Here is a 16,746-nt window from a genome sequence, read left to right as displayed (position 1 = left end):
TTCCGCAGCGTTGGTGTAGCCCTGTCAGACCCAGCACATGAGAGAGACAAGGTGGGGGAGGGAATGTCTTTGGTTGGCCCAGTGACTGTGGGTGAGAGAGAAGCTAACACAAAAGCTCCAGCGCTTGTCTTGGGTGAATCTAAGATATTCTCTCACCCACCCTTCTGTCTCTCATCACCCAATATCTGGGCACATGAGGAAGACCACCGACCCCACCAACACCCTTCTTTGTCTGCAGTTCTCTTGAAGCCCCAGCACTACGTGCTCAGAGCTGGCCTCATGGAAGGGCTCCTGTCAGTGATTAAGGGTTTGGGTCTCTAGCACATAAGCCGCTGGGCATTTTAAGCCAGCAGGAACTAGTCTGTGCCAGCTGCGCGTGACTAGTCGCCCGGGATCCCCTGTCCTGTGGCACTGGTCTGGTTAGATTCGTAAATGGAGGACCAGTCCTTGCCCACCTTGATGATGTGGTGTTTGTGTTTCCTATGCCAGGGCCATGGTTTCGCTCAATGTCGAGGCGAAACTGGATTTTCCACCATGTCATGGCCATCCTCAACGATCGGGACGATGGCGATGCGTCCCGGCCGTGGTGCTGTTCATTCAGGTGAGCCTCACCAGCGGGTGAGGGTCGTGAGAAGCGCCCCGGCCCAGCGGTGACTGGGGCATGGGGCTGACCTATGGCCAGGGACGGCAGATTTGTAGAAATTTTGGTGGTGCTCAGCAGAACCTGCCCCTCCAAACTCTGCCCCCCTAAACTCTGCCCCCCACCTGCCTAAGTCTCTGGGAGGGAGTTTGGGTGGGGGAGGGGGCCTGGGGTGCAGGCTCTGGGATGGGTCAGAGGGTGGGAGTGCAGGAGAGGGTGGGGATGCAGGCTCTGGGCGGGAGTTTGGGGACAGGAGGGGGTGTGGAGGGAGGGGGTGCAGGCTCTGGGAAGGAGTTTGGGGGCCAGAGTGGGGTGCGGGAAAGGGGTGGGGGGGCAGGCTCTGGGAGGAGTTGGGAGGGTGCGGCGCTTATCTGGGGCCAATGGGCCAATGGAACTTGCCGCTCATGCCTATGGCCAGGAGAGGGGTGGCCCTGAAGGCCCTGGGGGTGGGTGGGTGAGCAGGGGCAGGGAAAGCTCCTACAACCCTAGGGGTGGAGTCACTCAGTCTGGGCATTGTTACCTGTCCCAGCTGGTGTCACGGGGCTGGAGCAAGGCCCAGGGTCAGGTGTCTCTTGTTCCCCAAGACTCAGTTCCATAGAATGGTCCCTTGTGTGACCTCGGCCCTCGAGCCCCCTCTGACATCCGTGTGCCATGTGCAGGCCGGGCAGCCGCCTGCCCATTCATGGCCAGTTCACCTGCCCCCCGCAGACCGGGCGACCCTTTGGAGCACAAGGCTGCAGACCCCCCGCCCCCCGCACACACACCACTGCTCCGTGTGCAGCTGAGCCTTAGTGAGGGAGCAGGGCAGGCCTTGATCTCAGCTGGAGCCTCGAGGGGCCGTCGCGCTAGAAGCGTTTCAGTGGGGCCCACACGGTGACCAATCGCGATGCCCTGCATGCAGCCCATGCCGGGCCTTGGCCAGTGGAGCTTAGGGCCCCGTGGCAGAGATGAGTCGCGAGAGGCCAGCCCCGTTCTCTAGCTTGATTTGCTGTTGGTGTGTTAGCTCCTCAAGTGCCCTGACCTTGGCAGCGAGCTGGAAGACGCCATCGTGGAGGAGATGAGCGGGCTGCTGAGAGACCCCAAGACCGTGGTGCGCTGGTTGGCGCTCAAAGGCCTCCTCAATCTGGCCCTTCACCCAGAGAAGGTGAGAGGGGAGGAGGGCTGGGGGATAAACCCAGAACCGCAGGGAGCTGCTGCAGGGCTGGGGTATTGAAATCTTCCTGGGGTATGGCCCTGGCCTGGAGTCAGGAGCCCTGGCTTCTATTCCTGGCTCTGCCACTGACCTGCGGGTGCCCTTGGGCAAGCCCCTGCCTGGCCTTTGTCTGCTGTTCTGCAGGGCAGGGCCTGGCTCCTGCAGGGTGCGTCTCTAGGTGTGTGGAGCATCTGGCACAGCTGGGCCTGATTGTGTCTGGGGTCTCTGTGATCCAAAGAACCCTAGCACTAGAGTAGCAGCAGAGCTGCAGACTCTAGACCCCCAGGGAATGCTGGCGACCCCAGTGATCAGGGACGCTTGGATAGAGCCATTTCACTACAATTAGGAACCATTTTTTCCTACAAATCCCCTTTTAAAGCCTCATAGGTTTTAACTGTTGACGTCACGGCTCTGTCCTGCAGCACTCGCTCCTCTGAAGAGCTCTGGAAGGGCCTTTTGCTGCTAAGATCTCATAACAAGTTTGATACCCACAATATAGTGAAGGCAGAGAAAGCCCTTGGGGCTTAAATACACAGATCTGACAGCCTGGTAAAGAGGAGACAATCTGAAGGCAACTCTCGTTAATGATAATTTACTTCGCCTGAGAATAGGGGGGTCAGTCCGGTTTATTAAACCCGGATTATGACTAGATCAGACATGGAGAGGGCGTGACTGTAATTCTCTTTGTTATACACCATTCCCATCGTTCCATGCACTTCAGCCTGGTTTTCACTTGCTTGTGGTTCATTTTCCTTTCCGGAACCGGTTAGCCTGTATATGACCTATTTTTCCCTGATGCCGGTTGAGATTTTGTGGGGCTGTCTTTGAAAGGTTGAAAAACCAAACACAGAAATGACTGAATCTGGCTTTTAGTAACAGCCTAACCCTAGAACTAGTGTGCAAAATCGACTCCCTCCCCTAGGCTGGGCTGTAAGGACCAGGATTCAGGAGAATCCAGGTTCGGTTCCTGGCTCTGCCAGACTCCCTAAGTGACTGTGGGCGAGTCCCGTAACCTCTCTGTGCCCGAGTTCCATGTCTGTACAATGGGGATAGAAATCCTGCCTTCGTGTGTCTAGCCTGTAAGCTCCAGGGCAGGGACCGTCTCTTCCTGTGCCTGGAAAGCCCCAGCACAAGCCCTCATTGCAGACAGGCCCTCGAGGTGCTATTCGAACAATAATACACTTGATTTATTTGGGGTCAACGTGTTGTGTAGAGAACTTTCCACGGATGATATCTGCTAATAAAAACCATCCCCTGAGATCTGGAGTACAAGGAAGCAGCTGCTTATGTTGCAGGTTGCCGGACCCACTGCCCGTGATCTTAGCTGGCTGTGCAAAGGCTTTGAGGCTGTAATATGTCTCTGGAGGCAGGGGCGCTGGAAGACTTTTTATAGGGGAGGTGCTGCTCGCACACCGGCTTACCCCTGTCCTCACACCCCTCCACCACTAGAGCTTTGGTCAGGAGCAGGGCCATGGCTCCAGGAGGCGGGGGCGGGGGGGTGGATGGGGCAAGGGGACCAAGGCTGGGGCCATAGCTGGGGGTTGGCACAGGGCTGGCAGCTGGGACCCTGTGTGTGGGGCCAGGAGCAGAGCCCTGCGTAAAACCTGGGAGTGCTGCAGCACCCCCAGCACCCCTAGCTCCCATGCCTCTGTCTGCAGGGAGGCAGACATTGTTTTGGAAATGGCTTGTTGGGTCACTGGGGGGTGTTTCGTAAAGCAGCTCCTTGTTTCACACAGGTGGGGAAACTCCAGCATCTGCTGCCAGATGTCCTGGAGCGACTCCAGGAGGTAGACAGAGACCTCATCCGCAAGGCCATCGCCGTGCTGAAACACCTCCTCGCCGGCATGGACAGGCAGAGCGCCAGCTGCGCGGCTGTGCAAGTGGCTGTGCAACTCCTGCCGTTGTTTCATGATGTAAGGCCTGGCAGCTCACAGGAGATCCCATCAAACTGCAGACATGTGAGTGGGGGCTAGGGGGTGGGCTAGCAGGGCCTGTGCTATGGTCCTAGCCAGAAAACGGATTGTCATAAATCATGAGCCCATTCCCGCCTTCCTCTCACTCTCCATGAGAGCACATGGCAGAAAGGATGGGAACCCTGGTGTCCCGCAGGCCTACTGACAAGGATGAGGGCAGCCTGGGGACGAGGCTCCCCTTGGGGAAGGACGTGCATTCCTGAGCCTGCATGCAGCGAGGCGGCCTCTGCAGCACAGGGTGCTGCAATGCTCTTGCTGGGGTACCTTGGTGAAAATCTGCCCCTCCTTTCCCTGGCCAGGAATCCTACAGCTGGCCTGTCAGCTCCATAAGGAAATGGCTCTGTCTGTAGGTTCTACAGCTACCGCCCTTTCCTCTCCTCTTCGTTCTCATGGCAGGGCAGCGTCAAAGGAGGGGAAAGTTCTCCTCAGATCTTTTGTACCCACAAACTAGCCCCCGCTGGCGCATTCACCAGACTGATGTTCAGTCCCACACTGGGTGGCGAGATCCAGCAAGCGGGCAGGAGAAAGGGGCCCATCCATTACTGCCTTCCAGGGGTAATGCCCCAGTGGGTGCTCCTGGAGGGACTCCCCAGCTCTCATAATGGTAAATCCTACTCTCAGCCCTCCCGAATTCTGCTGGGACCGTGCCGCTCTTTATTTAGTAGTGGCACAGGCCTGGCTAAAGCTGTTCCCAGGGTCTCCTGGATCCCCAGCTGGCCAAAGGGACAGGGCAGCCTGGACCAAGGATGCAGGATCTCGCCGTGGGGTGAGCCCTTTAAACCAAACCCCTCTCAGGCCCGGGGGGAACAGAACAGGTTCTTTATGGGGCAGGGGTTATATCCAAATAGTGTTAATGAACACAACGCCCATTGTTGTCAGAAGTGTGTTGTCAGAGTGCTACCGGTGTGGTGCTCTGCTTTCTCCTTGTTGATATCACTCGGCTGCGTGCGTGTGTTCCCTCTGTGTGCTACCCGAGCTCTGCAGATAGCTGACACAGCAGACCCGACGACAACCCCCAATAACCACAGAGTCCAGTAAGATGCAAAGCCACGTCGGCTAGGTTTATTGCGACCTCGGACACAATTGCAGTCCCTGTAGGTTTCTTAGCCTAATTCAGGGCATACTACGAGAAAGTGCCTCTTGGCAATGGACCCGGCTCAGTGGCGGGACTTTCCACTGCCCCCTCGGCCGGACAAAGGCACCGCCCCAGGGATGCATTCTTATACACAGACACAAACAAGTTACACATCACACCTGACCTATGAGGTACAACCCCTCCACGTAGCACGGTACAACCTTTCTACGTATTTAGGTGCCACCTTCTACCTTGTACATGTTGGTTCGATCAAAACAACTCTATCCATCATTTTACCCTTTTGCCCCTGTCATTGGGATGGGCCAGTCTGTTCTTTGTTATCTGTGTGGAATGTGCAAGTATGTGAATGTTCAGTACCTTTTAGGTACGTATCAGCCCTTTCCTTGCCAGCTTCTGTGAGCAGGGCCTGCCTCTGGCTCACAGCTTACCTTTGCTTTATGTTAGCAAAGTCTTGTTCATTACTTTAGTTCAGGCCTCAGGCCTCATACTGGGCCTTTATCATGGCCTGCACTTACTACACCCATCACCAGGGAAAGGCAAACAGGCCTCAACAACTGGAGGGAAGACCAGAGAGGTGCCAGTTCAACATCTGCCTGTGCCCACTGCAGTGCAGCCCTGATGCCCCCATACCCCTCCCACGTGTTTTGTACAGAGCCTGCCCAGCTGACCAGCTCAGCTGACCATCTGACCATCTGGGCTCAGCTGCCCAGCTGACCATCTGAGCTGACCCCTCACCCCACCCCAAACCCCTGGAGGCTGGGTGGCTTCCAGTCATGGCATCCAAGGCCCCCTATCTGGGAGCTCCTGCACATTTACCACCCCTTGGCCCTGGTTAAATTCACCCCAGGTCCCTGAACATGGCCCAAACAAACACCAATGGTAGGAATTTGCCCCCTATGCCTGGCCTCCTTGGCCCGGCTAGAGGGCTGCTGTGGGTCAACACCAGTGTGAGCTGGGCCTGCAAAGCGGGTGGACAAACTACACCCCCCCTTCGCTCTTTGAATCTTTCCTCATCGCTCCCTCTCTGCCACCCCTGTCCTGGCGCTGCTCCACCCTGAATGTTTCCCCTTGGCTGACACAGGCGGGTGCTGATGTCAGTGCACCCAGAGCTGGCTGTGAGAGCCCAGGGGCAGTCTCACCCCAGCTTACTGCTCTCCCTGGCCAAGAAGTTACCAGGCCAGCCCCTCAGCTGGTGGAAATCTGCATCTCTATTGCCTTCAATGGCGCTATGCCCATGAGACTCTGGCCCCAGCTGTGGCTGTATGGCTGGGGGTGAGTTACCAATACCCCCTGCAGGGCAGACATCTCTGGCACAGTGTGCGCTTGCCCCGCTGGATGAGAATGACTGTCACAGTGTCTCCTCCCCTCCCTATATCATCTCTTGCAGGTGACCAGCAAGCTCCAAGTGCTCTCCATCACCCTTTTTAAAGACCTGTTGGAGCTTGTAAGGGGGCCCAACCGGAGGCAGATGAAGGAGCATGTGCTCCAGAGCCTGGTCCCACTGCTCCTCCTTGTGCATGATGAGCGTCCCAACGTGTCCCAGGTGAGGCCACGAATTGGAGTCTGCGTCTGAGATAGTTACAGAGCGACCATTTGTTTGGGGGGGGGGCAACATGTGACACCCCCCTTTAAAGGGTCTGGCCGGTAGAGGGCAGGTGCTCAGAGCTGTGACAATCAGGCACTCAAAATCACTTGAATGTTGAGTCCAGTAGTGCCATGACCATGGCACCCCACCCAACTGCTGAGTCTTCTCTGCATCCTCTGAGCTCAACACCCCCCTGCAGCCAGGCTGAGAGATTGGGTGGGGCGAGTGGTCGCCTCACCACTCCTACAGCCACTGGCCTCCGCACACTCCCCTGGCTGTGCTGGTGGGAAGAGCACAACCCTGGCCATATCCCTACCAGGAGCAGGGCTACTCAGCCTCCAGATGGTGCACAGGACCCAATGTGCCCTTAGCCAAGCGGCCCGGACAGCCCGTACTAGCCATGACATGCCCAAGCCCCTCCCCCCCATGCCTCTGCACATGCTAGTGCTCATGGCCCCCATCACTTGGGACACAAATGCCACCAGCACTAACGAATTCACCCCATGAGGTGGGGAACTGAGGTGCAGCCTCAAAAATATTGAACCCCCATGGGCATTAGGCACCTAAATCCCTTTGCAGCCCTGGGCCTAAGCAACTTGCCTGAGTTCCTGCACAGAGAGCTGGGAATTGAGTCAGGTCTCCAGCCATTGCCTTAGCCACACCGCCGCCCTTCCGTGAGCAGCCAGGGCAGGGAAGCGTTCAGCACGCACGGCCTCCCTGGCCTCCGGTAACTAGGCTAGTGGCTTCCAGCTCCCATAACTGTGTCCGGCTCGCCCCGGCCCCTCTTGTTTTGCAGGTGTGTTGGGACACCCTCAGCAGTGCCGCCCAATTCCTGAGGTGGCACCAGCTCAGTGGCCTCATCCAGCACAAGGAAACCTGGCGAAGCTGTGACTGCCTGGTGAGGGAGCCCTCTGGCCATTCACTGCACACCCTCGCTGGCAGAAGTGGAGGAATCAGTGGATAGGGCACCCCCAATTGCCTGGCTCTGTGCCCACACTGAGCCCCAGCCCCGGGACCACACCTGGCCCTGGGTGTGGTCCCTCTGCGTGATCCTCCCAGCACAGGAAGGAGGGGAAAAAACAGGACGTGCGCGCCACACACCTGCAAGCTGGCCTGTGGGACGGAAAGGCCTTTAATAATCTTGTGCTCCTTTGTTCTGGCTCCTAGGTGATCCACTACAAGGAGAGAGCTGATGACTTCCTGGGCCAGACCATGGCCTTCCTGCAGAACCCACAGACTCCAGTTAGGGAAGCAGCCATCAGGTTCCTAGGTAACCACAGAGCAGAGGGGTCCCTTTAGCAGAGGGGTTGGATCTGGTCCCAGGCTCTCCTCAGTCCCTGCCAGCAGCGAGAAGTGATCCCTGGGCTCCTGATTCCCTAATGAAGGCGAAGGGGTGTCAGAAACCCACAGGAGCAAGCTCACCCCAAACTGCCCTGATCGGCTGATGGGACCCCTCTAAGCCCACTGCTCCTCATGCAGTCCCCATTCTCCGCCCCCACCCCACCATGGGCTCTTGGTAGTGGACCTTCAAGGCGCTGTGCTCTCCTTTGGCAACCAGCCCTGTAGCCATCTCTGGGGACTCGCCCTTTCCCCTGGGGATTCAGGAGCGTGTCCTGGCCAGTGAGGGGCGGGGGAAAGCCGCGGTGCTTGGAGGGTGACAGGCTCTTTAACACCCTTGCTGGGGACGCGGGGATGTGATGAGCTGTTTGTGTGTGTAGGGCTCACTGCCCGGAAGCTGGACCAGGGGAGCCAGGACAAGCTGGACGCCATCTGCGATAGTGAGTGGTCCCGCTTTGAGTACTGAGCACTAGGGGGATGAATGGCCCAGGGCTGCAGGGTGGGTTCAATCTCCGACGCCAGCAACGTGGTCACAGGCGAGAGCCACAAGGGGATGCAAAATGTCAATCCCCAACCCCCTGATCAGCTGCCCCCTCACCCTGTCGTGTCTGCTGGTTGGCATGTGCCCAGGCACTTAGCCCTGACCTCAGAGCTGTGGCCTGGTAGATCCCCAAACTGGGCCTGAGCTGGCTGGCCTTCGCAGATGATTGCCCCCCACAAACACAGCCAAAGTGGGGTGCCGCCTCCCCCCTTGCACTCACTAGCCCAGTGTTTGGAGCAGTCACCTCCACGTGGGATACCTGGGGTCAAGCCACTGCTCCAAATGAGGCTGAAGGTCACCTACCTCCCTGCTGCGTGTCCGGACTCCTGGGCAGCACAGGGCAGAGCAGCATCTCCACCACATTTGTTCGGGAAAAGGGAAGGGTGGGTGACATAGCTCAGACTCCTCACTCCCAGAGCAGATTCACAGCTGGGCCTCCCAACCGGAGCTAGAGAATGGCTGAGCTCCCTCCTCGGCATTTCCTGGAGGGCAGCAGAGCACCTGAAGTTAGGCGGCGCCTAACAATGCCCAAGCCCCTTTGTGACTCTCCCCTCTAGGCCTAAGTGCCCATCTATGCATTGGGGAAGGGGAGGGTAAATACAGGCAGGGATGAGGCTCTCAGATACTGCAGGGAGGAGGCAGTCCTAGAAATAGTGAGTGAATGGGGTTCATTGGGACTTCTTGCCTGTGTCTGGAGGCTCCCCAGCTGTGGAGGCGGCGGGATGTTTAGTGAGGGTTGCTGGTTGTTCCCGCTAGTCCCCTGCCTCCTGCCACCTGGCCTGCTGCCTCCTTGTTGTGGGCCGAGAGGTACAGAGCTGGCTTGGCCTGCCGGGGCTCTCCAGAGTGCCATGGCTCTGACCTCCATTTCCTTGCTTTCAATCTTAGACCTCAAAGGCTTGCAGCAGGACAGCAAGTCCTCAGTCCGATGCCTGGCTTCTCAGACCATCTTCATCCTGGAGGCCTTCAAGAACCAGCCTCCAGCCTGCTGCAGCCTATGGACATTGGTCCATAGGATAAGAACAATGTGCACTGCGGAGAGCCAGCTCATTGAAGCTGCCCAGCTGCCCTAGGTCTGGGAAAAGCCAGCCTCCCTTCTCTGGGGGCTTGGTGCATCAGAGCCCACCTGGAGCAAGGTGGAACACATGGCTTCTTCCCAACTGGCTGCCTGCCCTGCCCAGCCATGTGAGTAGTTAACTGCTCGATAGCTTTCATCATCATGTACTTTTGGACACCGTGTTGCATTTACGTCCTGCCCTCCGTCCCCATTTCCAGTCGTGTACGTTTTTGATGCCGTCGGCCATTTTGAAAATTTATTTTGTATTATTTTTCTGTGTTTGGCCGGGGGAAGGTTGTGTGCTTGTGTTTTGACATATTTAGAGAAAAAGTACGAATGAGTAGAAAGAGAGGCTGTAAAGGGTTTGCAGTCCCCCCCCCCCAGGCCCCACCGTCCGTCCATCTGGGTGGGAGACCACACCCCTTGCTATGATACTTCTGGGTACGGTGGTTCAGGGGAAAATTAGCTCAGTGTTAATGGCTCTAGCCTGCAGTCAGGCCAAGTAACGGTAGAGAGTCTGTTTGCCCGGGGCCCTCAATCAGGGCAGGGCGTCAGTCGAGAAGGGGATCTGGCCTACAGTCAGGCAGGCAGAGCAGCAGGAGGTCCATTTGCCTGGCCCTTGATCAGGGTAGGGCAGCAATCAAGTAGGGGGGCTCTGGCCTACAGTCCGGCAAAGCTGTCGCAGTCTAGGGGAGGTTAGCTCTCTGGTGGGAATGTCAGGACAACCATCTGGCATCTGGATTCAGGTGGGTGCCAGACCAATTCAGGCCTCCTGACAACCAGGGGGGAGGCTGCCACTCCTGACGTTGAGGTGGTAGGGGCAGAGGAACTCAGGTCCTCCCATTCCACTGCATCCCAGCCCAGGACCCTAACAGCAGTGGAGTTGTCCGCCACTGGGTCAGCGGGGAAAGTCCAGCCGCCACACGCTGGCTGGCTTGTAGTCAATAACACAGCCAAACCTAATTCTGCTTCCCTTGGCTCCATCCGACACACCCATTCCGTGTGTACATGGGTTCCAGGGTTGTTGTTCGCTTCGCTGGGATAGACAGCTAGTGGCAGCCCCCCCAGCTCCTCGGAGATCCTGGCATCTGGCAGCTTTGTCAGCACCTCTGGGTCTCTGTCAGGAGAGCGGTCTCCGTTAGGTCTGGGCTCACGCAACGGGGAAGAGACGTCCTGCTCCTCAGGCAGCCCTCCCCCGACTGAGCTGGAGGACCAGCCTTTTATAGTTCCGCTTCCTGTCCCACCCTCTGCTTCCAGCGGGGAGGCCATGCAAGTCCCCGTTCTACCCACCAGGGGGGCGTTCACGGATCCCTCCCTGTCTGTCAGGACAGGAGACTATGCCATCTTGCTACAGAGGCCTTAAAGAAAAGGAGTTTTAAAAAAAGAAAGATTGCTTAGGCTTAGAGGAAAAAAGGAAAGAAAGGTTATCTTAAATAGAAGAAAGAGGGGAAACTAGAGAAAGCAACAAGAGAGAGGAGTTTGTAAGAACGTGGTAAAAGGTTATTTTTGTTGGGACTAAAAAATTATAAGAGTAAAAAAAATTGAACTCAATTTAAAAAACCAAAGGCTAATTAAATAGAATAGGAAATATAAAGGAAGGTTGAGAAGGTCGGGTGAAAGAACTCACCTGGCAGAATAATCGTCAACCGAGCAGCACAGCTTCCGCTGCAAACTCTGCTCTCCCATTCTTGCATCAGTAGCAAATTTCTCCATGTTGTCGGTGCTGGGCTCCACTGAAAGCTACAGAAGGAAACCATTTCCCGCCTTTTATCAGCCATCTTGAACCGAACAGCTCTCCTACGTTTCATGCCATTTTTCCAGGATTACCCATGCAGGCACCATAGCGCGGCAAGTATGTAGCCCACTCAGATCTCTGCTGCAGTCTTGACCATTGTAAATGCCTCACGCATTATCCAGCAGTATGTGAAGTTTCTGCAAAAATGGGCGAGGAAGCGACGACAGAGCGATTACTGTACTGATGAGGACATGGACACCTCTGTTCCTAGAAGCACAGCATGCAGTGATTGGGAGATCATGGTGGTGTTGGGCCAGGTTCATGCCGTGGAACGCCAGTTTTGGGCCCAGGAAACAAGCACAGACTGGTGGGACCACATAGTTTTGCAGATCTGGGATGATTCCCAGTGGCTGCGAAACTTTCGTATGCGTAGGGCCACTTTCAGGGAACTTTGTGACTTGCTGTTCCCTGCCCTGAAGCACAGACAGCAAAATGAGAGCAGCCCTCACAGTTGAGAAGTGCGTGGCCATAGCACTGTGGAAGCTTGCAATGCCCAACAGCTACCAGTCAGTCAGGAATCAGTTTGGAGTGGGCAAATCTACCATAGGGGCTGCTGTGCTGCAAGTAGCCAATGCAATCATTGACCAGTTGCTATCAAGGGTAGTGACTTTGGAAAATGTGCAGACCATTGTGGATGGCTTTAATGCGCTGGGGTTCCCTAACTGCAGTGGGGCGATAGACAGAACGCATATCCCTATCTTGGCCCCGGCACACCGGGGCGGCCAATATGTAAACTGTACGGGTACGTTTCCATGGTGCTGCAAGCACTGGTGGATCACAAAGGACATTTCACTGACATCAAGGTGGGATGGCCGGAAAGTGCATGACACTCGCAACTTCAGGAACTCTGGTCTGTTGGAACAGATGCAGGAAGGACTTACTTCCCAGACAAGAAAATTACTGTTGGGGATGTGGAAATGCCTATAGTTATCCTGGGGGACCCAGCCTACCCCTTAATGCCATGGCTCATGAAGTCGTACACAGGCACCCTGGACAGTAGTAAGGAGCAGTTCAACTATAGGCTAAGCAAATGCAGGATGGTGGTCGAATGTGCTTTTGGACGTTTGAAAGAGCGCTGGCGCAGTTTACTGACTTGGTTAGATCTCAGCACAACCAATACTCCAATTGTAATTGCTGCTTGTTGTGTGCTCCACAATATCTGTGAGTAAGGGGGAGACGTTTATGGCGGAATGGGAGGTTGAGGCAACTTGCCTGGTGGCCAATCGCACAGCCAGAGAACAAGGCGATTAGAAGAGTGCAGCAGGGTGTGCTGTGCATCAGAGAAGCTTTGAAAGACAGTTTCATGATTGGCCAGGGTACAGTGTGACACTTGTGTTTGTTTATCTTGAAGTTACCCGCCCCCTATATATATGAAAGGAAATAAAGTCACAATTGTTTAAAAACCATTCTTTAGTATTCATTGCACAACACATGGAGAGAAATCAGAAGGTAAATGGGGGGAGGAGGGGTTGGGTTATGGGGGTGGAGAAGAAGGGAAGGAGAAGTCCAGAAACCAAATCAAAAGTTCACATATGCCAACTTTCTGCTGCTTGGGTGAGCCTCTGGAGTTGAGTGTGTGAGTCCCCTTAGACCTCCCCCGTCGTGTTCTTGGGCGTCTGGGTGAGGAGGCTATGGAACTTGGGGAGGAGGGAGGGCAGTTATACAGGGGCAGCAGCGGCAATCTGTGATCTTTCTGCCTTTCCTGCATTAGATCCACCATACAGGGCAGCATGTCAGTTTGCTCCCCCATGAGCTCGACCATAGTGTCCTGCCTGCTCTCATCGCGCGCGTCCCTCCTCTCTTCGTGTTCCTGTAATGCATTACGTGACTGCGCAATTGTTTACCACCACGCATTCAGCGGGGCCCTATCAGCGCTGGAGGACTGCATGAGCTCGGCGAATATGTCGTCCCGAGTTCCTTTTTTCTGCCTTCTAATCTGGACCAGCCTCTTGGATGGAGTAGATTGGGGCTGCGTTGAAACATTTGCACCTGCAGGAGGAGAAAAAGGAAGAGTAGTATTTTAAAAGATACATTTCAGAGAACAAAGGACACACTGTTTCTCAGTGAAACAGGCAATTCATAGTACACAGCACATCACACACAGCCGGGCAACAGAATTCAGCTTGCAGCCAGCCATGGTAAGCCCTAGGGGAACACGGGGTTCTGTTTCTTCCGCATTCATTTCAATACTTTCAAACTGCTGGGCCCCCTTTCTCATAGCAAGCAATGCCTGGTAGGTTTGCAGTATAAAAGGAGGTCCTGCAGGCTCTCTGGGATGATTGCTTCACACAACACACACACACAGACTTGCACCCACTGCGTGGCTCCGATGAGGCTCTGAGCAGGGATGAGCCCTTTAAACTAAACGCAAACAGCCCAACGTGGCTGTGTTTTACCCACCCCCCACCCCGCCACCGCATGGCTCCGATCAGGCTCACTCGCCAGAAGTACCTTCTCCAGGATCATGGAAGTGGGGGTGGGGGCTATTGGCTCCTGCATTAAGAATAGTTCCTGGCTAGGGATGAAAATGGATTCCCCACTTACCGCCTGTGCACTGTCCTCCTCCTCCTCCTCTTCGTCCTCCAATAACTCATCCTCCTCGCTCCGTTCAACTTCCTCCTTGGAGATATCCACGGACAGTGGTGGGGTAGTGGTGTCGTCACCCCCATAACTGCATGCAGCTCACGGTAGAAGCGGCATGTATGCGGCTGTGACCCACAGCGCCCATTTGCCTCCCTGGCATTTTGGTACGCTTGCCTGAGCTCCCTGATTTTTGTACAACACTGCTCTGTGTCCCTGGAGTAGCCTCTTTCCGTCATGGCCCTGGAGACTTTAGCGTACGTATTTGCGTTCTTTTCTTTTTAACGTAGTTCTGCCATAACAGATTTTTCTCCCCAACATTCGATGAAATCCAGTTCCTCCCATTCGGACCATTCTGGAGCTCATCTGTGAATCCGGGACTGCGTGGTCTCTTGTGATGGTGCTCTCTGCATGATTGCCTATGATAGTGGACTGTGCTGCTGGTCACCTGTGCTGCTGGTGACCAAACAGGAAATGAAATTCAAAAGTTCCTGGGGCTTTTCCTGCCCACCTGGCTAGTGCATCAGAGTTGAGAGTGTTGTCCACAGCAGTCACAAGGAAACATTCTGGGATACTTCCCGGAAGCCAATAACTTCGAATTGCATCCACACTACTTTTAATCCGGGATTGCAATCTCGATTTAAGCGCTACTCTACTTGCCGAGGTAGAGTACAGAAATTGGATTAAAGAGCCCTTTAAATCGAAGAAACCAGTTTGGTCATGTGGAAGGAATGATTTTTTTTTCTCCAAATTAACTCGGCTAATTCCGAAATAAATGAGTAGTGTAGACCAGGCTTGAGAGAGGGAGAGTATAGAAAACAGCAAGAGATCGTTTTTGGTTAGTGAGAGAAGGACAGTATAGAAAGCTGCAGGGAGGGGACACGGGGGAAGAGAGAACTTACCCTTGTGGCTGCCTCTGGGAAAAGAGGCTCACAGCCGCCAGCATGGTTATCTCCGCCTCTCGGGCGGACCAATCAGAAACTGTTCTACAGCTGCGTCATAGAATTAATTTCTCTGAACCAAACCTATCAATCCAAGATTTTTAAACAATAGCCCTCTCCCTCCCCTCCCCTCACTACCCACCCCCTTTAACTGCCTTATTCTTATCTAAAAAAACAGGCCCAAAGTATCTTTCCTGAGATGAGAGAGAGAGATGTGGTGTATGGAGATAGATAGATAGATAGCCCTATTGGCTTTACGCCCTTTTACATTTTATGTAATTTTTCTCTAATCTCAGCTCCTTGAACTTTTTCATGGTCCAAAGCGAACAACAACCCTGGAACCCATGCACACATGGAATTGGCGTGTAGGAAGGAGCCCAGGGAAGCTGAACTGGGTTCAGATGTGTTATTGACTACAAGCCAGCCAGCGTGTTATGGTTGGACTTTCCCTGCTGACCCAGTGGCGGACCACTCCACCGCTGTTAGGGCCCTGAGCTGGGACGCAGTGGAACGAGAGGGCCTGGGTTCCTCTAACCCTACCACCCCAACGTCAGGAGCGGCAGCCTCCCCACCTGGTTGTCAGGAGGCCTGAATTGGTCTGGCACCCGCCTGAATCCGGATGCCAGACGGTTGTGCTGACTCTCCCACCAGAGAGCTAACCTCTCCTGGACTGTGACAGCTCTGCTGGACTGTAGGCCAGAGCCCCCCTACTTGACTGCTGCCCTACCCTGATCAAGGGCCAGGCAAATGGACCTCCTGCTGCTCTGCCTGCCTGACTGTAGGCCAGAGCCCTTTCTTGATTGACGCCCTGCCCTGATTGAGGGCCCCGGGCAAACAGACTCTCTACCGTTACTTGGTCTGACTGCAGGCTAGAGCCATTAACACTGAGCTAATTGTCCCCTGAACCAAGGTACCCCCGGAAGTATCGTAGCGAGGGGCATGGTCAAAGGGGCTGACGGCGCCAGAAATGGGGATGGGGTGTGGAAACCTGCCAAAAACTGTATGGTGATGAAAGCTATCAAATGGTTAACTACTCTGTAACGGGCCGGTGTGGCTCCCCTCCTCCCCTGGGAGGGTTGAGCCCCGGACACCGGAAGGGGCGGGGCTACAGAACAGTGAGCCCGCCCCTCAGAGGGTCAGGCGGCGACCCAGAAGTATAAAAGCCGGCCATCCGAGCTCAGTCAGAGCCCAGGCACCGCTGGGAGCAGACCTGCCCGAGGGAGCTCGTGACTGGGAAGCCACTGGGGCCCAGAGCAGTTGCCCGGACTGGCCGGAGCTTCCCCTCACTCGCTACCGGGAGGACCCGCCAGAGCTTCCCCGTGCCACCTACGACGAGGAGCCACCGGAGACTTCCCCTCTCCACTGTTGTTACCCCGAGGAACCCCCGGAGCAGCACTGGCCGGACTTCCCCGAGGAACTGCCGGATCTACCCCCCACCCGGGCTGCGAGGAGCCCATGCTGTGGGACTTCCCAGGAGTGGACGCCGCGGACCAGGTAGGCCCAGAGGGGGAAATTGGAAGTGGCCCGGGGGCAGCCGACCCTAGTCAGGCTGCAGATCAACCCATACCCATGTCAGTGTGTTGCGGTCAGGATCCCCACTGACCGTCAGCCGTGGTAGCCGCTGCCTAGGACCCCGGGCTGGGACGCAGTGGAGTGAATGGGCCTGCGTCCCCACTGCCACCCCACTGATGGGTGGCAGTTTTCCCCCTCACCTAAAGTGACCATACGTACTGGTTTTACCAGTACAGTACTGGTTTTTTGGACAGTGGTCTGGTTAGTCGTGAGATGTAACCAGTACAGTTTAGGACTACAAAATCAAAAATTATTAATTTATCAAAAGATTGAGTACATCAAATCAATCCTTGATAAACCAGCCTAAATCAATTTTATTAATTTATCCTAGTTTTAGTTTTATTTTACACGACGGTTCTTGTCGTTGGATCTCGGCAATACTTAGCATTCAGCACACGCACTCTCACTATATTGTGGCCGCGGCGACTCTTCGATAATA

At 55.3% G+C, this 16,746-nt stretch overlaps 1 protein-coding gene across 4 annotated transcripts; it reads left to right on the top strand.

The window, feature by feature from the left end:
• Nucleotides 1–1,131: 1,131 nt before the first annotated feature.
• LOC120392931 (maestro heat-like repeat-containing protein family member 7) lies at nucleotides 1,132–15,083 on the top strand. 4 transcript variants are annotated; one of them, XR_005591830.1, is made up of 8 exons: nucleotides 1,132–1,784; nucleotides 3,569–3,790; nucleotides 6,289–6,444; nucleotides 7,283–7,384; nucleotides 7,654–7,756; nucleotides 8,205–8,264; nucleotides 9,251–9,547; nucleotides 15,032–15,083. XR_005591830.1 is itself a non-coding variant. In XM_039517586.1 (7 exons), the coding sequence occupies exons 1-7, from the start codon at nucleotides 1,698–1,700 to the stop codon at nucleotides 9,433–9,435; spliced, it is 915 nt and encodes a 304-aa protein (XP_039373520.1). In that variant the 5' UTR covers nucleotides 1,132–1,697; the 3' UTR covers nucleotides 9,436–9,811. The 4 variants fall into 4 exon arrangements, 2 of the variants coding, with proteins under 2 accessions (XP_039373520.1, XP_039373521.1); XR_005591831.1 differs by lacking the exon at nucleotides 15,032–15,083 and adding an exon at nucleotides 11,117–11,184; XM_039517586.1 differs by lacking the exon at nucleotides 15,032–15,083 and having other exon boundaries at nucleotides 9,251–9,811.
• The last annotated feature ends 1,663 nt before the right edge of the window (nucleotides 15,084–16,746 follow it).

The sequence above is a fragment of the Mauremys reevesii genome, unplaced genomic scaffold (assembly GCF_016161935.1).
Source record: "Mauremys reevesii isolate NIE-2019 unplaced genomic scaffold, ASM1616193v1 Contig127, whole genome shotgun sequence".
In the NCBI taxonomy this organism is placed as follows: domain Eukaryota; kingdom Metazoa; phylum Chordata; order Testudines; family Geoemydidae; genus Mauremys; species Mauremys reevesii.
This window is presented reverse-complemented; position numbering and strand designations above follow the sequence as displayed.